Source organism: Triturus cristatus, chromosome 9 (assembly GCF_964204655.1).
Source record: "Triturus cristatus chromosome 9, aTriCri1.1, whole genome shotgun sequence".
NCBI classification, from domain to species: domain Eukaryota; kingdom Metazoa; phylum Chordata; class Amphibia; order Caudata; family Salamandridae; genus Triturus; species Triturus cristatus.
The window spans coordinates 310652077-310678945 of NC_140592.1; the positions used below are offsets into that span (position 1 = coordinate 310652077).

Genomic DNA, 26869 nt, shown 5'->3' on the forward strand with positions numbered 1-26869 from the left:
AAATTCTGCAGTCAATCATATTAGTTAGACCGGAAGACAAATCAGAATGATTTGAGAGAGTGATAGGCTGGGAATTACTAAATTGCCTTGTTTGGGTTTGGATTGGGTTTGCCTTTCTCGGGGATATGCGTCCCTCGGAGGATGATAAAAGAACCCAAGGGGATATACCCTTATGGGCCCATTCTCCCCCCAACACATCCGTAATACACTGCATCACAAAGAATGTACATCTTGGGTCCCTAAAGGTGAGGACCACACAGGCACCCCCACATATTTCGGTGTGTGGCCTAACCACCCCAACCGTCTTGCCATAATGATGTTATCAAACAGCTTAATCTGGCAATTTATTCTACTATGGACCAATGGCCTGATTTGTTAATGAGGCTTTGAGAGTTTTCATGCATCCCCACAGGCAGTGGGGGGGACTCCAGCTAATACCAGGGTATAGGGGGTGCAGTCAGGCAGGAGATTTAATAAATCTTGAGAACCTTCCCTGCCCCTATCAGTCGATGAGAGTGGTGGGCAGTTGGTGTTTAAAAGGCCCACTCTCCCATTGTTCCGCCTGATCCGTTCAAGAGTGCCGACCCCTTGACGATCCTTCCGTGTTGTCCTAGATGGAACAGTTACCCAGGGATCTTGGTTGGTGCGAAAAGTAGACTTACTGGGGTCCACTACATTCGAAATGGGGGAGTGAGTGATAGTCGTTGTCATGGGAATGCTTCTTTCATCGGGGATGGCATCAGTGTGGATAGCCCCATTCCTTACCGGGCGAAGTAATGTTTTGTTTTTACAGTTCCTCACCAGTAAACAGAGCTGCTCTTCAATGCGGACCAGACATTCAAAAATAGGGTTCACGGCCTCTTTTATCACTTGATTTACTTTGGTGAGGGAGGGGGTATCCAGTGACTCCTGCAGAACCCCCCCCCTCCCCAAACCACCTCTTGCCCTATTTGCACTTCCTTTTGGAGGCTCCTTCCTAGTGTTTTTTAAGCACAGGACACTGACCCTTCGACTTGGGATCTATCTCTGCCCTTTTCCTTTTCACTTCTACAACCTGTCAGCATCTGGGCTCCCTCATCAAATTTGAGCCAACATTTTTACAACAGTTAACTTTAGTGATAATGTTCGCCTCTGGCGAAAGTGGTAGTGGGGGCCTAGCCTGAGTATTACTGATAAAAATGTCCGAAGAGGCCAGAGTAGAATCTGGTGGAATAGGGACAACTGAAGTCTTTGCTGCGTTATTTTGATCTCCTTGTTGATTACCCCCAAAGCCTTCTGCAGAAACCCATCCAGTGTAGCACTAGCGGGTGTTGCAACTACTGCGGCTTTCTGTCACCCTATTATTAAAACCCTTCTTACAAACCAATACGTAAAAAAATCAAAACTGTCACCTCAAATAATCAGGGCCCTTTGAAAGCTGCAGTAAAAAGTTTCGCCTCTTCTTAAATCCTCAAACATTCTGTAGCAGAGTTTTTAAGTGCAAGAAGCAATCTAAGCAGCCAAGAGAGTTGGCCCACCCCAGCCTCTACCGGCCGCAGACAGGTGCAGACGGGCCCATGGGAGCCCAACGGACTTGTCACAAGCGCCTCCTGCCACGAAATGGATGGCGGCAGCTTCCTGTGCCGCGGATATGGCTGGGGGTTGAAGTCTGCCCTCACTCTGCTATGACAACTGTGACTGCAACATCCGGCCTTCAGATCGCCAGTCACATTATAGAACGCAGAAAGTTAAAATAACTCATGTAGGATATAAAAAGTAAGCTTATGTTGAAAGCAGCTATGACCAAGGGCAGCAACTTCCAAGCAACTACTAAGGCAAACAAACCCTCCACACGCCAAGGAAAGCCCTCACCATCCGACTCCTCAACGCGATGTGGTTTCGCCTTAAACCGAGGGGTGGTGGGGGGAGACTGTCTCCTCCTTTACAATCCTCGTCTGACTGTCTGTGGTATAATGGTGTCTGGAGCGCGAAACTTGCTTGTGGTCCATATGATAGATATTAGGGGGGTGGCCCAGCCCAGTCTGCTCCAGTCTCAGACGGGCCTGCGGGACGCCTCTCTCCAGTTTATGGCGCTCCGGTGCCTTCCGAGTACGTCGTTGGCCCTCCTCGGGCCGGGAAAGGGAAAAGCTGGTGCGGCAACAATTGTGCAGTGGCAGTATCGTAGCCAATGACGTCTATCCGATGTGCTATTATTACTTTTTGAAAACTTTACCCAATACCCGGCCATGGCAACTTGAAAAACTCACTTACATGTTCCACCCGGTGTAATCACTATACATTAAGAAACATTGGCAAAGATATAAATGATGATTCTCTGCAATAGCAAATAAAACCATGCCTGTTGGTGGTGGTGTGGTTACTGGTGGTAGTAGTATTGGTGCAACTGGTGTTGTGGTCATGGTATTAGTGGCTTCCGTAGTGGTGGTGAATATATTGGTGATGGTGTTTATTGGTGATGCAGTTTAATATTCGATGGTGGTGTTATTAGTGTTGGTGATGTGGTATTGTATTGGCTCTGATATTGGTGGTGGTTATTTTGTTTGTGTGTTATAAAGAAATTGGCACGCCACATTAAGGTCATGCCATAATTTTCGACAAAAGTCAGCATGCATTTAAAAATGAAAAAAAAAGATGTATTTCTTATTGTGCATGTATGTGAAAAGAAATTGAATATCACACAAACAGCATAATAATTGAGTGTACTTTTTAGATGCAAAATAGCCCCATATGAATCACCATGCAAGCACTCTAAAGGAGGAGGAATGATATACCCTAACACCCCATAACATGATGTTGAGCAAGAAACATTCCTCTAAGATGTGATAAACAATGTCTCAAGTAATTGGCTCGAAGAGGCTGATCCAAATAGTAGTCCAATAGTTAAAGGAGGCTGACTCAAAGCCCAATGTACATATATCATAATCAGTACGCCTTGCAGAGCGCTGTTCCATCAACACAGACCCATAAACTTGGTGAAATTGTCAATGTGTTTTCAGTCGCTGAGTACAAATGATTGATCGATTCCTCAGGATTATATGTCAGCTGTAAAGATGTGGTATGTCAGCAGGAATCAAACTGCTTGGCAGCAGTCGAGTTGTGGTATGGCAGTTGTTTGAATTGTATTACAGCAACAATAGTAGTGTTAAATGTGGAAGTTGTGTTGGTTTCAGTGTTTTTATGTGTGCTTGTGTGCCATCGGCTGTGTTCTGCATATACTGCAAAATGCTAGTGGCGGGTCCCTCTTGCTCAAATCGTTGGAGCTGTACATAACCACCTTTCTCACTTGTGGCAGTGTCTCTGCTGCATCCCAGAATACTCTGAGTCCAGACTTTTAACCACAAAAAAAATAACATCTCTATGTTTGTCTCATCTCTTTCCTTTCCTACAGGCGCCTCTCTCATATTTCTGGTCACCGGTCATACTACCTAAGGGGAGCTGGTGCAATGCTCCAACATGCCCTTGTGCAGTTTACGATGAACAAGCTGGTGAAAAAGGTAACGGACATACAGTTCCTGCATAACCATTCTCCATAATATGTGGTTCCGCCACACACCTCGAGGAAGGGATGACACCTGGGGCCACATTACTCAAGTGTCATGGGGCATAACCCAGATTTGTGCCCATTTTTGCACGCCTGAGGCCTTTCCTTTTAATAGAATGGACAACAGAAGCCTGTGCCTTCCTTTATGTAATACTGATTGTCCACTGGCACATTGTGCCCCCATATTATCTCAGAGGGGCAAGCTCTTATTTGTATGTGAGATTAGCCTCACACAAATGAAGAAACTCCTTTGCCCTTCAGTAATACCCTGTTACCAGTAAGGACACAAGGGCAAGAAGGGCAATAAGCACACTATAGACTCCTTTTTCACCAATATCCTATTTAATTTTCAAAGGCATTTTTTAAATACTACTTAACTGACCATTTTTTTCCCTTTTGAATTGGACTTGATTGTATACCAGCGAACTGTTGGACGTCTATGTGAAATTATTGGGTTGCTTTTGTTTTCATGTTATTTTGCTTCTGTACCCACAACATCACAGACCACTTGCACTGTTATGTATTTATTGTTTTGTCATAAAAAGAAATGTTGAGAAAAATTGAAAAAAAAAATAGCCTGTGAGGAATGTATGAGCTGTTGCAGAAATCCTACAGTTCATATAGTTTATTGAATGACTATAATGTAGTTGTATTTTTCTAATAATGCAATTATTTAATTTCTAGAATATGACTCAGTTGAGAACAATATTTTTACTATATGTACCATTGACATATGGAATACTGGGTCAGTTAATGCGCCCCTAGAAGACCACAGCTTGGGAAGCATCACATGGATCCCAGGAGCACGCACACCCTGCAGGAGTCACCCTCATGCAAATGTGGTCGCTTATCTGTAGGAGAATTCCAGGCCCCTCTTTAAAGTCCTAATCAGACGCCTGCATTGAAAAGACTGGCAGATTCAAACTGCTAGCCCTTCTTTTAATGCTGCGTTATTCCCAGAGGCACATAGACGCTATCAGTTCCAGGTGCAACAGGTGAATATTTGCTCGGCACAAACTAGCACAGTCAATCAGTTTACAATAATAGGGCCCTATGGGTTTATTTAGCACAGCTGGAGAATTCAATGCAAGCCAAATTAAGACTTTAACTAATCAAGGTTTGTAAGACCACAACGGTAGGAACACAAACTCATAATGACTACACACATTTAGTCAGTTTGTTGGAAATATCTGACCCAGCAAAGATAAGATCTAGCCCAAGGAAGAGCTGACCAACTGACCAAGTAAGATTGGACCAGTTGACCTTGAACAAGGTAAGACCACATGGCCCAGAGACAGGAAAGCCACAGCAACTACATAAGATGGGGCTCCCTGACCTCTGCTAAGTGGGACATCTTGGAGTTGAATGGATGGAATGAACCAACCCAGTAAAGATGATAAATATACATGTCACAAGATAAATGTGATTGGCTAAAGCACCTACATCCAGTCCAGGAACGATGGAACTTCCTGAACTAGGGAACATGGCACCACCAGAGTGAGGAAAGAGTAGACAATTTTACTCCGTAAAGAGATGGCAACCAAAGTGAGCAAAAGTACCACCCTTTTAACCAATGGATCTGTTTTACCATAGTGAGACGGTACCACCAAACCAAAGGAGGATGGTACCATGCAATGTAGGAACAGGGTTACCAAAACCAGGAAAAGTAAGGCCGCCAAACAAGAGAAAATGGAGCCAGGCAACCCATGTAAATTACGACTATCAGTCACCAAACATAATATACCACCAAAAGCTGAGGAACTGTGACAATAATGCATTTTCTCTTGTTGATTGGGTTGCCACTTGTATCCTATGGCTTATTGGGATAACTAGGTCACTTTCTTTGTACACTTGACTCTGCAGCATATACTCGAGGGAGTTGTAAAGGCTTTGGAACTTGGTTATGGTGTAGCACCATTAATTGCTCTTGATTAATTCTGTATTCCATCAGAACAATACCTGTTATAAATAATGTCTATTTTATTAGCTCCTAGAACATCCTTCTGGGGCTGATATATGATCCCAAGCAATATCTAGTGCTTGCACAATAAGCCAATATGCAAAACAATAGGGGGGCCATAGGGTCAATTGTAGTCCTTGAGATAAGCTGTGGATGTCCTCTGCAAGCTTTCTGACCTCTCTACTGCATCCTCTGTTTTGTCCCCAGCCATTCGCTGGACAGACCTACCAGCCAGAATGCACCATATATTGAGACTGCTGTGATAACTCTACTGTCAGAGGCACTGAACTCAGTGGGTTAGAGCCCCAGTGGCGGGATGTCCAGCACAGACACAAAATACCATTATTTCCAAAATTCACCAATCGAACAAGGACAAGGGTTCTGTGCATTTTCCAGATTATATTACCTGGCCAAGTAAAATCTAATCTATGTCTAGGTGTCCAGAACTCCTGAGGTCTCAGAAGTCGGTATTCTTACCGAAATACATTTCCTGGGGAGATCAATTAATGGACCAACTGATAAGTCAATGCAGGGAGACTGGTGGTGGTGGTAGTATAGCTATCATTGGCAGTTTGTTTCCGGTACCATTGTCTGAATTGCACTTCGAGCAAGCCACACCAACTGTTCATGGGTCCACAAGACCACCTAACCCAGTGACGCTGGAATTGCATGTTGCAGGGAAATGCCTCCTTCCGAGTTTGGGTTCATGTGGCTGCCTATCCCAGGAAAAAGGAGTCCTAAAGGAGTGAAGCCTAGACCAACTAATTCAAGAATGATGCAACATTTCCTAGGGGATTATAGGTTTCATCACTGCTTATACTACACTCCCTCCTCAAGCTTGGCTCCAGTTTCTTTAATGAAGATGTTACAAAGTACACTTGTATTAATTGAACAATCTGTACTGTAGTGGGTGAGCCAAGTCTTCTGTTGTCTTGTCTATCCCCTTACAAAGGCAGGAAGTTCCCCCTCCCTATCCTTGTGCTGCAAAGCTCCCAAAATGTACTTGCCTTCGGCAATGGTGTCATTCGTTTTGGGGGAATCCGCTGCGTGGGAGCTGGAGAATGGGTATTTTCCTTCTTTTGTTGTAAGCCTAATATTTTTCCTTTTTTTCGCTTTCCACCCTAGGGCTTTATTCCGATGACGGTGCCCGACATGCTTAGAGGTGCCGTGTTTGTAAGTATTGTGATCAACTTTCGGTCTCCTTTCCTCGTGCACCATTTATTTACTTCTGTGACGCACAGATAACAATGCTATGAATCTGGATGCGCCTCTATTGTTCACGTTGAAGGCGCTGTGTATTTCCATGACCACTAAGTCAACACAGATAATTTTTCCATTGCGTCTTGCCTAATCTTCTCCAGCGTCTTTATTTAAGATAGTAATACTTCCCACAACAGATGGTCGACCTTTAAAGGATAATGAATTTTGTAATCCATTTCAGTAAATAGATTGCTCACCAGGTTTCCTACACAGGTTGTTAGTGTTGACATTTCCCATAACTTCCTCAGCTGAAAATTCAGATCTCCTCCCCTTCCTTCATCCTGGAGACAGTCTGTCTATGCATATTCTCTTCCTCCAGGCTTAAGGAAGAGAGTTTTACAATGTCACTCACAGACCAAGGACACACTCTTGGCATGATGGACATCTGGTGTGGAGCCTGGGAAAGGTGCTTTGACATATTCATCGTCTCAAACACTTACTTTTTTCTTTCTGTTTTTTTGAAGACAGACTGTAAAAAATGCCTTCTTGCACCCATTTAAACTACCTGTCTCAAAAAAAGGTTTTTGTTGGTAAGCTACCTAATTTCTTTCATTTTGTTATATTTTGAGTCTAGATTTGTGGATCTTAACCATATTACCCTTTGCGGCTGTGGTCAGACCGAGGACAGTGAATTGTACTTCTCCTCTCTGCTGGATGAGTAAATTAGAACTTGTTTTCCCTCCATGTCACCAGTCCAAGGGCAGAGAATCATTCCTTATTTTACTTCACCTTTTGGATGTATTAGCTTTGCTGACTTTATGCTGAGGTTTAAAAGTCATATACTGCTATCTCCAAGTCTTCCTATGGAGGGCACTACCTCATGTCTTTTTGTTAGACCCTGCCCATCCAATGTTTCGGGCTTGGAACAGATAGATTTGCTGTGCCCTTTCCCTTTCACTGTCATGTCCAACCACACCGTCTCTCACTTGACCCTATAAAATGATCTTACTTCATCCCCGTCTTATTCTTCCACTTGCTCTTCTGCACAGTTCCACCCTGATCCCATGGTTCCCATCCTTCCCCGTGCATCACATGGCTTGTTGTGATGGTTGGAAGTCAAACCTAGCTGAACTGAGACTTTCGGACAGGTTGGCACTATATAAACACCACATACATAGAAATGGCTTGGGAATGCAAATGTGCTATGATCAGTTATTATTGACTGGAGATCCCAATTTCCACGTCGACAATGATTTTTACCCTAGGCTTAGGATAGTAATTATTGTTCTCCCTGTTTTAACTATCCAAGCTAAAATACCATAGGGTCTGATTTAAAGGTAGGTGATAAAAAGACTTCAGCAAAAAAGGGCGAGTGTCCTGTTCAATCACCCCTTCTTTATTTAGATTATGGGGGAAGACAGTGTCCCCGCTAGAATTTAGGGAAGACTGTCTGGCAGTTGTAACACCAGCAAAAATTGCATCAGAGTGTCCATCCAGTTTAGGAATACCGGTCAGCCGCCGTTTTTGAAGGGAATCGCCTCTGTGCAAGACCTCCATTAAAACCATGGTGGTTATGTGCAAAACCCACGTGCAAAATTGTCCATGAAGTGCCTGATTGAAAATACACTTCTCATGCACCTCAACTCAGGGCATATATTCACAGCACTGATATTGGTTATAGCAATTACACCATACCAGAATGTCTCAATGGAATTGCATTGACTGGCCTTCTTTTGTCGAGCAATCTCCTGTAATGCCGGCGGGAGCCTCGTTTGTGGGTGAAAGGGGTCTCCGGGATTAAAAATTGAGGTTTAAGTGTAGCAGACTATCCGGTACCTATTTGGTGGTACTAACTCTACCACCATGGGATGCTGCACTATCCATCCTCTCAGCTTTAAATCCGCCTTTATATCTTGCTGTACCTCCCCGGTCTCCATGCTGATTTCATGACATTTTAGGTGGTCACACGGTCATTCTTGGATGCTACTGAAGGAAAAAGTTTCAAACCGATGTAATTGTTTTGGAAATTAATCTGTGTATCTCCTGGTGATGAACCTTCTTAGCCAAAATAGAATTTACCCAATCAAAATAAGGATCTTAACGACATAGACTGCTAAGTCGAATTCACAATTAGTTGCCAACAAACATGCAATATAATATAATTACTCTCTTTTTTGACAAGTAGGTATTCTGGACTCTTTCAATGAACATTTAACAGTCATTGTAAGGGCTTAAAATATGAAGTCTGATAAATCTTGCATTTAATAAATGGAAGGCCAAGCCAACAAACCTAGGAAAGTATTCAGTCATCAGAAGATGTCAAATTCCCTGCAGCACACATTTCTTATGTGCAGCAGTGGCTCAGGAAGGTAACAAGAGATTCCACAGAAATAGTTTCCAACTGGCAAGTATAAGAAGTAGAATATAATTTATTTTTCTAAATTGTCAAGTTCCAGCAGGTCTTGTTTTCAATGCATTTAGAGTTCACCTAGGAGATTTCAGGAGTGAAAGCAGTGTTTCCATAAATAAGATGAACAGAGCTGAGTTCCAGCAGTATACATTGGATGGCAATGGGACTTTTAAACGTTCTAAATGAAAGCGAAGCTTAAAAATTACATTTTTTAAAGCACAGGTAAACTTGAGCAAGCCATCAACCGCTAACAGTGAACTCTTAGGGAATCATTTTAAGTTTGAAGGACAAGCCAACAGACCACTCAAACAGCTGAGGCCCTGTCTCCATCAGCCCTGCAGTGACTCATCTGCTTTTGCTGGTTTTGGCTCAGTTTCCACTAAAAGTGCTTCCTCTGACACGACAGGGGCACTCTCTGCAAAATTGCAATGTAATCCAGGCAGCCAGTGCAGCTTGTTTGTTCGTTTTTTCAGAAACAGACCCCTAAAGCTGGGGGTTTCTTACTGAAAATTGAAAAATGAATGTCCCTAATGCATTGGTACTTTTCACCCAGTGGGGTGCATTTTTGCTGTTTTCCTTTTTCCAGCTGCTATTTCATACATGGCAGCTATGAACATAAAGAATCAGTTAGAAGGCCCACCCATGATGGTGGCAAACAGGAAGAATTAGCGTTGAATGGTCCACCTTAAGTTGGGCTGGAATTTCAGCGTCATGGCGGTTCTTGGGTAGCTGCCCATCAGATGTTGATGACATCAGCAGAGCTGGATGAGGCTCCACCATTAGAAATTAGGTAGATCCCCCGCCTCTGGATGAGGTGGGAGGAACCAGTCTGTTGGGCAACGGATGATTTTCACTGTCTATACCATTATTGTTAGACTTTTACTGAGCCCCTAAGAGTTAGCCAACTGAGTAGGCATAAAAATACCCCCCACTTTAAACTATTCTGAAGGAGCGATGGCGAGCAGCAAATGAGCGAAGCAAATTATCCCATCTTCTTCATTAGGGTTTCTTTCTTTGCTTCTAAATGAAAAATTAAAGGGCAGATTTACAAGAACTGGCGGATCTCTGCATATTAGCAGAGATGCGTCCGCTAAATTGCGTGTCGGAAAAAAAGCCTTGAGCCGCCATGGATGTTTTGCGTTTACAATGTGGCGCACCGTGGTGCAAGGATTGACAGATATGTGACGCATCTGTTGGCGGAAAGGCAGCGAATTGCTGGAGTCGTGTCGTAAGCACGCTGCAACTCCAGCAATGGTCAGGGATGCCTATTCCCATCATGCTGTGTCACTCCTTCAATATGCTTCAAGGTTTTGACGCAGTGGTGTCGTAAAAGTGACTTTTCACTGCGTCACTTTTACGAGGGTTCCTTGCGACGGAACGCCCACCCTGCATACATTATACCTGACGCAGGTATAATATAGTGCAGGGCTTTACAATGTGACACATCTCCCTAGATGCGTCACGTTGTAAATATGTTATGTTGCATCGTGGTGCATTGTTTACGACGCCGCTGCCGCACAGAAGTGAAGCAACGGCAGAGTAAAGTTGTCTCAAGGGGCTTGTAAATCTGCCCCTTCCTACCTACCGTACTGGAAAGTTTCAATTCTATTTAAGGACATGGAGACTAGGATTATGCTCAAACTTCCTTCACTTTATTTTCTCCAGCAGCCATGTAAACACTTAAAAAAACCTTCATTTCCCATGAACACTTGGGAAGAGATGAACTAACATTACTGATGTAGTTCACCAACACATCACGGGAAAAATGACAGTGTCATATATACATTGCATAAATATAGCCAGAAATCAGTCTTTCTAGCGTGTACCTCAAAGCACAAAGAGCTTACCTTCCCAGGAAAACGATACTCTGGTCATTTGTATCCCACCCTACTTGTTTGGTAGGGAGGAGTAACATTCAGTACACAGGTGGGATGCCCTGTTCTTAATAGAATTGAAACTTACTGTTACAGTGGCTAGGAAATTTTGCATTCTATGTCAGTACCAGAGGCGAGGAATAAGCTGGGTCAAAGCTTACTTACCACCAGAGAAGCACATCTGCGACTGGTTTGAAGTAAATCATCTTAAAGATAGAATCTGAAGACCAATCTGCAGCATTAAGACTATCGTCCAAATTTGCACCCAGGGCAAACGCTTTAGAAGCCATGGCGCCTCTGACACAGCAAATCATTTGGTATCCATGCCACCCGCCGCATAATCCAGCAAACCCATCTAGCTCCCGTGGGTAAAGACGCCGCCCTGTGAGGCTTCTGTAAAGCAATCAATAACAGTTGTTCGCATGGTGGGTGAAGTTTCTCTGTCAGGCTCTCTTATTCTTTGATACACCTTACCACATACCGATATGGAACATCTGGAAAGAAGGGTATGACGCAATCGTAGAATTACTTTTAGTTCATCTTTACATTTTAAAAGATAACCCCTTCAGGGGAAAATGTGTACCTGTAACCTTGAGGGATCTGATGTAAATTTTCTTCTATCTCGCACATTCTCAGGCTTATTTAGCCCCTCAGTTTATTTTTGATTCCCTATTTCTTTAATTTTTTCATCTTTTTTTCCTTCCCATGCTGCACTTCTATGTGAATGTAATTGGAGCTTGTAGGCCAGTTGTTGCTCTGCTGTGTTCGAGACATTGGGCCTCAAAGATCAGATGTTACACTCTTTTGTATATGAAGTCAGTCTTGCAAGATTTGTTTTTTAGATAGTCTGGCAGGCCATTTGTTGAACTGTGTATTTTGGAACAGGTTGTTTGCACTGAACTTCTGAGTGTTTGGGGGTCATGCTTTGGCTTTATGAATGGATTCAGGTGCAGCTATTCATGTGTGTGTTCCATTTTGAATGCTCTTTACCAGGAAGGCTGTGGAATGCGCCCAAATGCCAGTTCTTCCCAAGTTTATAGCCTGGATCCTTCGCGGTTTGAAGATCTGAATCTGGCGGGAACCGCAGAGGTGGGCATCGCTGGTAAGAGCAGATCCTTTCAGACACCGCTAATGAGGCCTAGTCAACACAAGCTAGACTACTTTTAATTTGTATTTATTTATTTATTTATTTTTTAATGAACTATCATGCAGGCATACACTATTACTCGCCTACAACCCTGAGGCCGGCTGCTTTATCTCTGATAATCACTACATAACGCAGCTTATCCCACATCCCGGAGGCTGGGCATCACTGTCTTCTCGTGCAGTAAGTTGACATCTCTATCAAGGAGTGCAGCCCATCTTGCCCTTCCTTATAGACTTTTCCCAATTAGGGAACACAAAGTTTTCTTCTTAAATCAGCACAGAAAACTAAACATCAACACCCCCCCCCCCCCCCCCCCCCCCCCCAACTGTCGATAGTTCCTGTCAGCCTCTCCCAAGGCCCTCCCCACATATTCACTGCCTGTCCATGTCAGTTCCTCTCATAGGCCTGCCATACCTAACCAGTATGCATATAGATGAGCAGTACCAAATAACCTTTTGTGTCCTCTCTTTCTCAAGCTGCACCCTGGAATGTGTGCCTCCTTCTGTACAACAATATTCGGAGCTTCACCAACTGTCGTATAACTCTCTTCAGTTCGCACCAGCACCCGTCTCTTCCTCCCCAGCACTAGGCCTCTCACAAGCCCCACCCCTCTTGAGGTATTCAGCGTACAGTCCCCAAAAGTTCTTTGGCCTGCTTCTCGGGGGGTAGCAGTTCGCTAAACGTCTCTGCCTGCGTATAGCAATAGAGCACGTCTCGCTTCCACTGCGCCATTGTAGGCAAGGGGCCGCGCATCCAACATAAAGCTACCCTGCGCTTGGCTATCAGCATGCCCATGTTCACTAGTCTACGCGCTGCCTTTGGAAGCCCCCTCGAGTTCCCTAGTAGTGCCACCGCAGGATCCAGGTTTAAGTCCAAGTCAGCTATCTCTCCGATCTGCTGAAATACAGCCTCCCAAAATTTGCCCACGCCGGGGCAGTACCACGCTAAATGAATAAAGTCTGCAGCTGGGTGCGTACACCTGTCACACGCAGACCCCTCACGCAGGCCATATCTGTGTAGCCTTTCCGGCGTGTAATATGCTCTGTTTAGAAACTTGAAGTGTATAAGTCTATGCTTGCCATGCAATGATATGCGACGCGTACCAGCACAGCAATATGACCACGTGGCATCGTCTATCACTGTGTCCAGGTCCCTTTGCCAGGCCAATCGAGCCTTAGTATATTTCTGGGATCTCTGCGACATAGCTATGCTATATAACTTGGACATCATCCCGCGAGGGCTATTGTGCTTGATTAAATACGATAATTCCAGAACCTCAGGGGGTTCGACCATATCATCACCTAGGTGTTGTCGCCATGCGTCTCTGACCCTGTGAAATTGAAACTGCTGCAGCGGAGTATAGGACTCCGCCGTCGACGCCACTTCGTCCCACGTTTTAGCGATACCGTCCTTAAACAAGTCTCCCATCAAATGTATGCCTAATCCACGCAGGGATCGCACCACGCCACGGTCCCTGCAAGGGGACAACCAGACCGCCCAATCAAGGGGCATGACCGGAGAGTATAACCGCGCCCCCGCAGTCTGCCGCAGCAACCAATTCCATGCATGCCGAGTAGTGTTTAATGAATCTAAGAAACCTGTTCTACGGTCGACTGGCTCTAACATGACCGCAGGCAACGGGAGAGGCGCTGCAAACAACCTCTCAAGTTTTAGGTATGGAATCGTGTCATCGCCGTGTGCCCAGGCATGCGCCTGTGCTCCCTGTGCTATCCTGTAGTATAGTTCCATGTCAGGCGCCCCTAGGCCCCCATATGGTAGGGTAGCGTCAAGACGCTCCAGCTCCCACAAGCTTGCTTTCCTGCCCACGCCAGTCGTAACAGGGACTTGGTGAGCCTAGCAAAAAAGGTACGCGGTAGTACCATTGGAATATTGGAGAACAAAAATAAAAAACGAGGCAATACCACCATCTTAGCGATGGATATCCGACCCATAAGTGACAGTGGGAGGCCGATCCAATTCTCCATGTCATCCTCCAGTTTATCAATGGCTCTCCCATAGTTCTCAGTGAAAACTACATCAGAATCCCTGTGCAGTTGTATCCCAAGGTATCTGACCGAGTCGTCCGACCATTGTAGCGGGAACTCCATTTCGAACGGGGTGGTGGACGACGTCAACGGAAATGCAATGGACTTGTTCCAGTTTACTTTTAGCCCAGAGAGTGCCCCGAACTGCACGACCTCCCGCAGCACCGGCGCCAAGTTACTCTCCGGCTCCCTGACATATAGCAAAGTATCATCTGCATATGTGGAGACTACGATACGATGGAAAGCTTACGCCTCGCAGGCTGTGATACTCACGCAGGGCACGCGCCAACGGTTCCGCCACAAGGGCGTATAGTATGGGGGACAGGGGGCAGCCCTGACGCGTCCCCCTTGAAATCGGTATAGCGTCCGTGACCAGGTCACCCAGTCGGATCCTAGCAGTAGGTCCCTTATACAGCACCCCAATCATTTGCAAAAAGACCGGACCCAGTCCCATTTTGGTCAGGACCTGTCGCAGAAAAGGCCACTCCACCGAGTCGGAGGCTTTCTCCATATCTAGGAAGACTGCAAGAGCCCTCGAGTCCCGTCGGACATGCTGCAATACACCAAACACCGTCCTAAGATTATATGTGAGGTTCCTGCCCGGCACAAACCCCGCCTGCTCTGGAGCTACCAGCTCCGGAGTGAGCAGCGCAAGGCGCGTGGCTAACACTTTCGCAAATAGTTTAGTATCGACGTTCAACAAAGATAGCGGTCGATATGAACTACACTCCTCCAAATCTTTACCTGGTTTGGGGATTGCAACCAGAATGGCCTCCCTCATAGATGGAGGCATGTGGCCGGTGACACACAGATCGTCGAACAGCGTTGATAGATGCGGGAGCAGCAGATCAATAAAGGACCGGTAGAAAGCAACCGTAAGGCCGTCCGCTCCAGGGGCGCTCTTAGCCTTCATACCAGCCAGCGCCTCTAGGATTTCATCCCTCTCTATAGGAAGGGCCAAAAGCTCCCTGTGCTCATTTGAGAGGAAGGGTAGCTGGATATGATTCAAATAGTCTTGTATGCTCTCTTCCATACTAGTCTGTTGAGAGGCATAAAAAGGTTAGCATAGTATGATTTGAAGCGCGCAGCTATGTCCGCCTTTTCTGTCAGTATTGCCCCATCATCCGATCTAACTTTAGTAATCGCTGCTTTGCATCTACGTCCTTTTAGTATATTGGCTAGTACGGAGCTAGGCCTCTCACCCTCCCCATACGCTCTGGCTATGGCATACTTCCCTAAATGTAGCACTTCCGCGTCTGCCGCCTCATAGTATTCTGCCAACAGAGCCTTCAGCTCTTCTGCAATGTCTTCCGATGCTCCCGACTGCTGCCTAGTCTCTACTTCCCCCAGCTTACGTTCCAATGTTGATAACCTCTGCCGGATAGATCGCAGCACCCCGGAATGCTTGGCTATTGCCACTCCTCTAATATAAACTTTAAATGTTTCCCACACCGTTTCGAAACTATCAACTGAACCTAAATTAGTATTAAAGAACGTTGTGATAGCTTCCGCCATTTCTTCTTTAAACAAGGGATCAAGGAGTGAGTATGGGGGGAACCGCCTCTCAAATGGCGGTATAGTCTTCCTAGGTGTAGCCAACGTAAGCAATATGGGAGAATGATCCGATAGGGTGCGCGGCAACACCTGGCATGCGCGGACCTGTGTCATGAGCGATGAAGACGCCAGCCAATAATCTATACGGGTATGCAGGTCATGATAAGCGGAATAGTGCGTAACTCTCCACACGTCTGAAAGGGCCATACAAAGCATCTCCCTCCTAATTGTCTTAGCTGCTGCAGTCTGCAATCTGGTCGGACCTCCCGATCTATCAAGACCCGGATTCATAACCATGTTGAAATCCCCTCCCCATAGCATGTAGGCAATACCGGAGTCCTTGACTCTGTCTGCAAGTTCCGAATAAAACTCGGGGCAATCATAGTTAGGTCCGTACACATTAACCAATAGTAAATCCAAGCCCTTACCCTGATACCGCGACAGCGCAAACCGGCCCCCACCATCCGCATACAGCAGTTGCGCCTTGCTACCCGACTTAGGGTTAAACCAAGTTAACACTCCTCTGGCATGGGTTGTGAAGCCGGCCGCATGCGAGTTACCCAACAACCCTCTCACGCGGAGCATCTGGCTCCAACTGGGGAGGTGCGTCTCCTGCAGGAAAGCAATGTCAATATTATGTCGAGTGAGGTAGTGCAGTACCTTGCGTAGCTTCCGGTGATCGTTTAGACCTCTAACATTCCAGGTCACCACTCTAATGGAGTCCTGCAACCCGCTCATTTTAGTGTTACTGGCCATGAGTGTTCCGGCTGAAACATTTATTGTCAACCACCGTGTGCCATATATAACAGTTACGGAGATAAGACCCTTGCAAAGCATACTGACAGTTCGACCCCCTAAACAAAAAAAGAGAACAAAAAAAAACTGACTGCAACCCCGTCCCCTCCCGCCTCCCACAGCAGACCCCCCTCAACTCGGTCTTGCCGCGTCCCATCTAGGGACTACTCTCACCACCCACCTCCCAACCCTGAACAACTTGACCCCAGCAAAAAGGTGGACAAGCTAGACTACTTAATACCACCCCTAGGGATTATGGGGGATGGGTGATGGTCTCGAATGTGAGATGTAAAATTGGCAAATAAATAATGTCTTCCTAAAAATCAATTCTGCTGAATGCATGTAATTGGGCTTTACAACCTGCTACTCCTTTTAATCTCACATTTCCCCATTACAACCTGTTATTATTAGGAAGTGATCTTTACTCAATGTACTCTTCAACTGTGTTCTGAGTTTTTCTGTTGTGCTCATCGCAGAATGCTCTACATTCTCGCTTCAAGCTTGACGTTGTCCTTTAACTGTGTTTATACTGTATTTTCCTCAGTGTCATCTGTGTGAAGTTCTTTCAAGCTTAGGTGTGTGTTCCACCTACTCTGTGACATGTGTATCTTTATTTTGTTAGTTTTTTAGTCTGTGTTTTAAGCATTTGAGAGTCTGTCATTTAAGTGCCTCCTTAAGTACTGTTGGTTTTCGATGGATACTTTTTCCTGCAGATTCCTCACCGTGCGAATATTCTTAAGGTACCAGACTGGATTCAGAAAATATTCTCCCAGCAATAGTTGTCCATCCTCCTGGTGGCACCATGCAACTTTACCTGCAAGTCCACCTACCAGATGTGAGCACATTGGAATTTATTAGGCAGCAACCAGCAAGCTGGCATCAGTTCCTGTTTATAAGCACCACTTCGATATGGGTGCAGAGCTCTCAGTGCTTCCCCAGTGAAATTTCTTAGCTTTTTAACAGCAACTAGGTCAAATGCCTCCTAAGATCTCAAGGTTTTAAAAAAGAGGCACAAGATGTCCAAGTGGGACTTTGCCTCTTCCAGCCACTCTGAGACTATAGAGAAGGCAGAAGAGTGTCGATGTGCCTCTCAGTCAAGCTCTAGAAATCCATCTCCTTCGGAGCCTTATCTGACGCTTGTCCTGAGGCAACCTAATTTTTCCTGGACAACCGACAGCGACGCACCCGATAGAGAAATTCCAACTATGCATTTTTGGGACTAAGTTTCAGCCTGAACCAATGAACCCGCTGTGGGTTCCACACTGGCTTTGTCACCAATTTCCATTCTAGCACCATGACCTGCAAAGGACCCTGGAGTATTCAATAGCAATGCTGATTGCTCTGTGACTTTGAGCTGAACTTGTCTCACCTCCCCCAACCTCCCCACCCCTACTCCCACCCATCTGACCGGCTGCAGCCTTCTGGGCACAGACTCCGAAACTTTGCCCTTTCCTAATGGGAGGGCCCAAGTCACGCATAATCTTTATGGAACGGACTCAGACAATGACCATTATGTTGATGAGGATGAGTTGGTATCTCAGTACTCTGATGACAATTGGTACAGGCAATTACAAGATGTCAGTGGTCTTGATACTGCTCCAGACACTGGATTGGTTTCTGCTCATAGCCCTTATACTGGAGAAAGTGCCTGCTTCGCAGTGGTGATGTGAAGGGCAGCTGAGGTACTTAATATCCCTCTTCCAACCATGGAGGTAAACACAAATGTACTGACTGAGATCTTACAATGTGGTCAGACACACATATAAAGTACCCACCAGGTAAGTTGTTCTTTGCTGCCCTATCCTCCATCATGTGTCTCCATGACCAGCCTTTTCTGTTTAAGTTGCCACTAGAGGAGTGTTATCTGAAAGGTGTACAGCATTTCTTTCTTCACACTCTGTACATTGTTCTCAGTGGGATTTGAATCTTCTGTTGAATTTTCCCATGGCATCACTATTCGACTTCACGCACACTTACCCAGTTCAGGTTCTGTTTCTGAAGACTGTCTTCTTCGTGACACTGACTTCAGCCCAAAGGATTGGTGAACTTTAGGCATTTTGGTTGATCACCATTCTCTACCAAAGTTAGTATCTGTTTTTCTCATGGGTCAGATCATCGCAAGTCCAGTTTTCTTCCCTCTTCCTCCTCAGCATGGAGGAGGAACTGGTACATAAACTGGAGCCCAGGTATTGCAGTATTATTGTCAGTGGCACTTGACAGGACAGAATGGATTATCACTATTTTTTTTTGCTTCGCAAAGCCACGTGTGGCAAGGTGGTGGCCAAATTCCATATTTCACTTTGAGTTATGTTCTGTATCAAGCTCTTTTACTCTGTTACCAGGGGGTGTTTGTCGCCACTTGACTAGGGCCATGGATTCTTCTACTTCTCTCAACAGAGCTGTTTTGCAGCCACATGGTCATCCTTACATACTTAAGCTAAACATTACTGACTCGCAGCCCAACCTAATTTGGCACTACTGGGTCCTGCCTCTTTGAGAGTATTGCTTTTGGACTAATTTATAAGATGGGGAATCTGCAGTAAGGTGTATCCCTCTGAGGAAAAAGTTACTTACCTTCCGTAACAATATTTCTGGTTGACACATAACCTTTCTGCAGATTTCTCACCTCTCTCTCTTACCTCCGGTGGCAATTTAGTGCCTTGATTAATAAGATCTCAAGGTATGCAAAAATATCTTGTGCTGTATTTGTTTCTGCCCATGCGATCATGCCCGCCATCAGCTTCTCTCCCCAGGCCACAATGGGATGTGGGAAAAGTATCAGAAACTAATGGCAGTATGCCGGGTGGTACCAAATATATTCTGATATTGCCACCTATAGCAGACAGAGTTGAACCCGAAACCAACTTGCACCACCTGGTGACATTGGAGAGTTGTTGCTGTAGAAAAGCTTGCTTATCCAGTCTGGCACCTAGAAGAACATTCTAAGTTGGGGAATCTGTGTGGACATTGCGTTGTTACAGCAAGTAGGTAACGTTTTCTTACCCATCAGTGGCATGAAGGACCCTCAGTATCTGCCACAAATTCCTTGGTCACTTTTGCAAGTCCCTCTACTTATGTTGAGAGGGTGTCAGTTGTATGACACATTACTCATTCTCTGCTATTGGCTTCAGCCTAACCTGCATAAGTGCCTCAGTCACCACTAAGTGTTTCATCATTAGTGCTGGGTGTTACTGATACTCTGGATATAGTTTCCCCTTGGTCTTTGCTGTACATTTCTCATAGTCTGTGCTTTGTTTCTTTAAGTGTTTGCTGTGAGTTACTTAGTCTGCTCCAAGCCCTAGTAATTGGTAGAAGTGCCTCAGTTGCCACTGTGAGTTCCACCCTCAAGCATGTTAATTCCTCACAGCCTGTGCTCTATGTGTTCCCCTCTATGTTCTGGAACCACAGTCTATATAATTGCTTACTTTTTGTCTGCAAGTTCCTCGATGTTATGAGCTCAGCCGCCAATGATGTGCTTAAGTCTGTTCTGTACGGCTACTTTACTGTAGGAGTCTGAATCTGTGTTGTAAGTTTCTCTGTCAGTGCTGTGAAGTCTTAAGGGCCTGTGTGAAAGTTCTCCGTCAGTGCTTTCAGTTACTCTCAGTCTGTATGAGACTTCTGACCAGTGTGTGCTGTGAGTTCTGATTAGTGCATGCTGCAGGTTTTCCCAGATTCTAGTATGAGTTCCTCTCAGACCTAGCTGGGTCTTCTTCGAATCTGTGCTGCAAGTTCCCTAGTTTGTGCTGTAAATCCTGGTCTCCTAGTTTCACACGTTTCTTTTTCAGGGTATTTCATGGACCATGCAGTACCTCTTGCTGACCTTCCCCTCCGGTAAGAAGACATTTTTGCTCTGATGTGATTAGCTGTGCTTTCTCAGCTTCAAGTTGCTTTTGAAGAAGCCCTTATTTTATCCTGTTAGATTAAACCCAGAGGTTGCAAATTAGTGTGCCATAGGAATGGAGCAGAGCATGGCCCTTTAGTTGACAAGGCAGATGTATGCAGTGATGAAAATGGTTTCATCATTTGGGCAACAATATCCAGAATAGTTGACTGTACCTTGATTGCATGTATTCAGTAATTTTTCTGTAAATGATATTCTCTAAGCACAAATGAAGGCAGAAACAAACGTGTAGCTTTTAATGGGAAAGATGGATTCATGCATGAAAAATCGCAAGACCTTCTAACACGTTGCCAGTTTAACTGTGTTAGAAATCTAAGTGGTACTTTGCAGAGTAGCTCCAGTATCTAAGTTTGACAAGACAAAGGTACAGTCTGTCCCTTTGAGATCTGAGAAAAGGGCGCACTCTACAACGAGATCTCGAATAGAGCAACCTGAGGTGAATGAGGACAAAAAAAATAAAATGAAGAATTAGACAAAGGAACAGTCTGATCATTCCAGACAAAGGAAGGAATGAAATTAGCATAGTCAATGGATTTCTTTGGAATAAATAACACTCCTCCCACATCCTTATGCGCTCATAAGTGAGGTTTGCTTCCTTAGAGTCGTCCACTTTAGAAGTTATACCTATACTATGCAGAATTAGAAAGTCAGGAAGGCTGGTAGTATCCACTGCTATCTTCTCTAAGAGAACTAATATTGAAGGTAAAGAAGCCATTGTTGTGCCTCAACATATGTGAGTAAACAGTCTCTTATGTGTCTCCTTCATTTACAAGTACTCACACTATGGAACCTCATATTCTAACCAGACTAGACACTTGCAACCCCCTTAAATTAATCAAGTGCCACAGACCTCCTTGGAGGCTCCATCTAGAGGTTCTAGACCTTTTTGTAAAGTAAAACATCTTCCTAGTAATTCAGAAACTGTCCAAGGGCATCACACCTGTCTTGTCACATAGAGGCTCAAAGTGTGGACATTTCACCGCTGTTTCTCTTTTCCTTTCTGGGCTTTTTAGTATTGTGCAGTTTCCTTACTACTTCCCTATGGTGTGCCACCTTCTTAGGAGTATCCTGCCATATTACCACGGCTGCTAACCTGTCAGAATTAGGAAGGTAAGTTCCTAAAATGCATCCCGTCTCCATTTCTGGGCAAACCACTAAACTCTTCAATGTCAAAGCTTTGACTCCCTTTGAGTTTGGAGGCATCTTAACCATGAAAACCATTGGTCATCCTTGTGTATCCCCTTGATTACGCCAAACTCCATCTTTGATGTTGTAAGTGAAGCAGCTGACTTCAAGTGAGATGTTGTTACCTCTTTTTTTTACAGAGGCCGATGACGTTGCTGCCCATTCACTGTAAAACTTGGAATCACTTTGTTATTCATGCTTTGTTTGCCACCAGTGGAAACAAAGGAACCCTACATTTTCTTACTCCATAGACCCACAGCGGCTTTGGCTTTGAATGTGGCATTTCTTTACCTACCCCAATCCGCCTATATTCTTATAATGTGTCTGCAGTAAATATAGTGATGTTCCATAAGGGTGGTATAACAAAATCTAGGCGCACTCCTGGTGTATGTAGCAGCCGCATTTGGGATCACCCGCAAATGTCTTAATACCTTCAGAGATTCCAAAGCTAATGGTATAGCCAAGATGTTGCCTTCTTCTTTAAGATAGGGTAGTTTATTTTTCTAGAGCTGATTAAGACCGCGATTCTAAACCTGTGATCCGGGAACCCCCGATGTCCACAAAGCCTATTTAGGACGTCTGCGACTGTTTAGGAAATGAAATAATATTAACAGAAAGTGTATATAAATAAAGAAACGGGATATAAAATGAAACTTTTTGCAATGTTCTGTAAATGTGAAGAAGTGTGAAAATGGAGGCTACAAATTTAGTTTCCTCAAATTGATTAGTTGGAGCAGTGTAAGTACATCAAACATAATATAGTATGGATGATGAGTGGCTTCGATTACATTTAGAAAAGCACCAACCTACCCATTAAAAGTTGTTTTTTTTTTATAATTGTGAAATAAATTAAATGTTTCACCATTTGTTGGATATATGCATATTTGTGTACTTTTCGTGTAGTTTTGTCATTCAAATCACTGAAAATAATTATAATGAGTCTCCGGCTTCCAGTAATAACTCAGTGGGGGTGTCAAGATTCAAATAAGGATTCAGTGGGGGTCCCAGGGTCCCACTAATGCTTAAGTGGGGGTCCACAGAACTCAAAAAGTTAAGAACCATTGGCTTCTGATAAAAGAAAAAAAGGCCACATGCTACTGATCCAATTTGGGCTCAAAGCCTGAAGACCTAATCAAATGTAAAATGGCTGGAGCTTTTCCGGATTTTTGCATACACCACCAGGCTTCCCTTTCTCCTTTTATATTTAATACTCCTGAAAAAGAGAGGACTACCACTACTCGGATGTTGTGAGAAATTAGTAGGTTACTTGGAATAATTCAAAATGCTTAATTCCCAAAAAAGACCCTTTGTTACTAATGATGGTAACAGAACCGCTACACAGGCTTCTAAGGCTCTGTTGCCCTCTGGATTGTATTTTTTAATCACGAGTGCTACGTCGTTTAGGTTTTTTCTGCTCCTCATATTGATACCGTTAAGGACCCCCTGTGGCCTTCAGGTACCTGTCCATCATAAATCTGTTATTTTGACCCCTGATTCGGGACACAGCACAAGCTTACGATTTAATATCCGTAATTATCAGGATATGAATGTTTAATTGATTCAGGATGTTTAAAATATACTTACAGAGAAATTATATTATATTTGTGAATGATTATTACTAGTGCTCATACGTAGGCATGTCACATGGGGGTCGACATTGTGCTTGAAGAATCTATAATTTAGACACCTTCTGGTTAAGTATTTCACAACCAGGATTCCAGGCACAGCCTTGGAAATGTGAGAAAGTAAGGTTATGTGTGGTACACAACCTTTGAAATTGAGACTGTCCGGGGATGTGGTTCTACACACGACCGTTTACAAAAATCTGTGGACTTATCACCTTAGGGGGGTAATATATCAGATGGCCGGTGACACTATGATGAACTGACCAGTTCCCTGCCTATGAACAAGGAGCATTCATAACACACGGACACTCTTTTCTCTTGTCCAACTCATGGCTAGCGTGAGGAAAGGTATGGGCAATTGAACACATTTCTAGATATTGATAGAGAGAAGAATGTGGGTATATGTGAACCCCTTTATGATATTTGTTCTGTTCAAATTTCTCAAAATAACCTGTACTAATGTTTACATGGTATTACCTTAATTTTCTTTAATTTTCATACTGGATGAAATGTTATTTCATTTGTATGCTGTATGTAATGACGACTTTATAATGATATTGTTGTCATATTTCCTGGCTCATGAGACGTAAAATAGGAGTGGAACGGCGCTCATAAACCAATAGCCCTGAATTAGCTTTTGTCAGGTCCCAAGTAGTCTTAGTACTGACTCGTCCCTGTGACTTACCCCTAGAGGGTCAGTTTGACCCCTGTCTTTTTCTCCACTCTGCAACCCACAAGTTTAAAGGCCAAAGGAGATCTAAATTGGAGGAGGTGGCTGTAGTATTCACTTAATAAAGAATTCCAAAATGAGGTATTAAAAGATTAGATGTAGTTTAATGAATACACAGGACCCACGACCATCCGCTGATAGTTCAACAGCTGGTTCTCAAATAATGCCCACATCAACATTCTGTGGAAGAGAACGCTACTACCTAGAACATTCCTAACTAAGATTCCTTAAAGAAACATACATAACTCAAGAATACATTACCACATATTACACACACCCCTTTCCTTAATAAAATAAAATACAATAAAATTCACAATGCAATTAAAAGAAACACCTTTACACAAAGAATGTCTAATCAATAGTACACATAATCTCTGGAGTGTATGGGAGCAGATCTCACTCTTGAACTACTTCTGATCAAATTGTCTCCACCACCACCAGAAATAGTACTAGATGATGGTACAACACTTTCTGCACTGTTTTGAAAATCACCTCTGTCAAAGTTATCACAATTTTGATTAAAATGTGTTAATGTATCTAGATCAAACCAATCCTGTCTTCCCCCTTTATGGAGAAATCAATTTTTTGTAAAATGATTTTAGCTTGTTCCTCAGTTACTTTCACTAAAGCATTACTATTCCACCATCCCCTGCCCTGTAGTAAAACTGCTGTCTTATTGATTTTCAAAACTTTTACAGGTTCAGAGAACTTGGAACATCCTTTACTAACCTTCTTAGGTTTTATAATTAAAACCCAATCCCCAATGTTTAATGTTCCTTCTTTTACATGCATTCTCCTATCATAATTCCGTTTATAGCTATTCTATTTCTCTTTGACATGTTCCCTCACCACATGTAAGTCAATATTATGATAGCGATCAGCCTCGTCTAATAACCAAGTTGGACTAATGGCAGAAATTGGTCTTCGTCCTCTCAACAGAACAAAAGGAGCTACATCCGTGGTACTTTGTGGAGTGATATTGTAGTTCCAAACCTTGAAATGTAAATAATCTACAACATCTAATTTGTTAGCAACTGCTGTTCGCACCCCTTCTTTAATTAATCTATTAGCCCTTTCCACCAGTCCGTTAGAAGCTGGACTATACACTGGTACCCTAATATGTTTAACATCATTTTTACTAAGAAAATTAGTAAATTCCTCAGAAACAAAATAGGACCCATTATCAGTAACCACTTCCTTAACTCTACCTTCAATGCTGAATAAATGTTTCAAAAACACAATCACAGAAGAAGAATCCGCACAGCGTACAAAAGAAAAATATAACCACTTTGAGTAGTAGTCGATGGCAACAACTAGAAATCTTTTGTCACAACCCAACACATTAAACGGACCTGTAAAATCCAAACCAATTTTTTCCCATGCATTGTTTGGCCACGTAACAGGACATAAAGGAGCTGTTGACGTTCTCCAGTGCTTGTCTGAACATAAACATTCCGCACACTTTTCCACATACCTCTTAACCTGTCCGTCAATACCTGGCCACCAATAAATCTGTTTGATTTTCTTCACCGTAGCTGCTATTCCTAAATGTCCCTCATGAGCTAATGAAATAATCTTAGATCTGAGACCAACAGGAGGAACAAATAAATCTTGTCTTAGCAAAATATCATTAACTAGTGATTATTCCGATGCAACCTGAGCAAAACATCTCAAATCTGTGGACATGCCCCTATCACATGGCCAACCGTCAATAAGACACTTCTTTACTTGAACCATGCAATCATCTTTTTCACAGCACTCCAACCAATCTTTTTCAGATATCTTGAATTGTTCATTAATGTCATTAACAGTGAATACGTACTCCACATCTTCCCATTCCGCTTTTCTACCATCATCATCCTCTGTTACGGGTAACCTTGATAAACAATCAGCCCTTACATTTCTCCAACCCGGAATGTACTTTATCTCAAAATTGAACTCCTGTAATCTAGATAATAGCCGTATAAGTCTTGAAGAAGCCTTATTAGAACAACTATCACCCAGCATATAAATTAAAGGTTTGTGATCAGTGTGCAACTCAAACTTTGTTCCCCAAATGTACATCTTAAATTTCTCTGACGCCCAAGAGCATGCCAGTGCTTCCCGCTCAATTGTGCTATAGTTCTTTTCAGCCACATTTAATGTGCGTGAAGCAAAAGCAATAGTGCACTCCTTACCTCCAACCATTTGGCTAAGAACCGCCCCCAAACCTTTAGCACTTGCATCCACAGTAATTATACATTTAGCTCCTTGTGTAAATGGTTTAATCGCTGGAGCTGAGATAATTAGTCTTTGCCCTGATTCAAAAACTTGTTGACACTCATCAGACCAAACATATTTGGCATTTTTTTTTAAAAGATCTCTCAAAGGTTGGACGATGACAGCATATCCCTGAACGAACCTTGCATAATATTCACTTAAGCCCAAAAAAGACCTAAGTGAATCTTTGTCCTTGGGAACACTAGCATCATTGATACCCTTCAACAAGGAAACTTTCGGTTTTATACCTTCTGCCGAAATATTGTGTCCTAAATAACTTCCTGCGTTATAAATTTACACTTGTTAATATTCACTGTCATCCCATGCAAACTTAACTTTCTTAAAACATTCTCTAACAACGTAACATGTTGTTCCAAACTCTCTGTATGCACTAAAATGTCATCCTGGAAAGTTTGTATACCAACAAGATTTCCAAAAATTTCATCCATTAAACGTTGAAATACACTAGCTGCGGCTGCCAATCCAAACGGCATCCGCTTGTACATGTATACACCAAAAGGTGTTACGAAAGTAGTAAGATGCTGAGAACTCTCAGATAAAGGTATCTGATGATACGCAGAACGTAAATCAATGGTGGAAAAGAACTTACTTCCACCTATTCTAGCCAACATTTCATGTATTC

The 26869-nt window shown here is 43.6% G+C and overlaps 1 protein-coding gene and 1 pseudogene across 1 annotated transcript in view; both read left to right on the plus strand.

Moving 5' to 3' along the window:
* Positions 1-26869, plus strand: part of SARS2 (seryl-tRNA synthetase 2, mitochondrial) — a 172439-nt gene that overhangs the window by 113962 nt on the left and 31608 nt on the right. The window contains exons 7-10 of the mRNA XM_085624994.1: positions 3389-3494; positions 6627-6674; positions 11979-12087; positions 20312-20357. Of these exons, the coding sequence (XP_085481120.1) occupies positions 3389-3494; positions 6627-6674; positions 11979-12087; positions 20312-20357 (309 nt within the window). The remainder of the gene's footprint in view (positions 1-3388; positions 3495-6626; positions 6675-11978; positions 12088-20311; positions 20358-26869) is intronic.
* LOC146797811 (U4 spliceosomal RNA) lies at positions 2139-2254 on the plus strand (annotated as a pseudogene).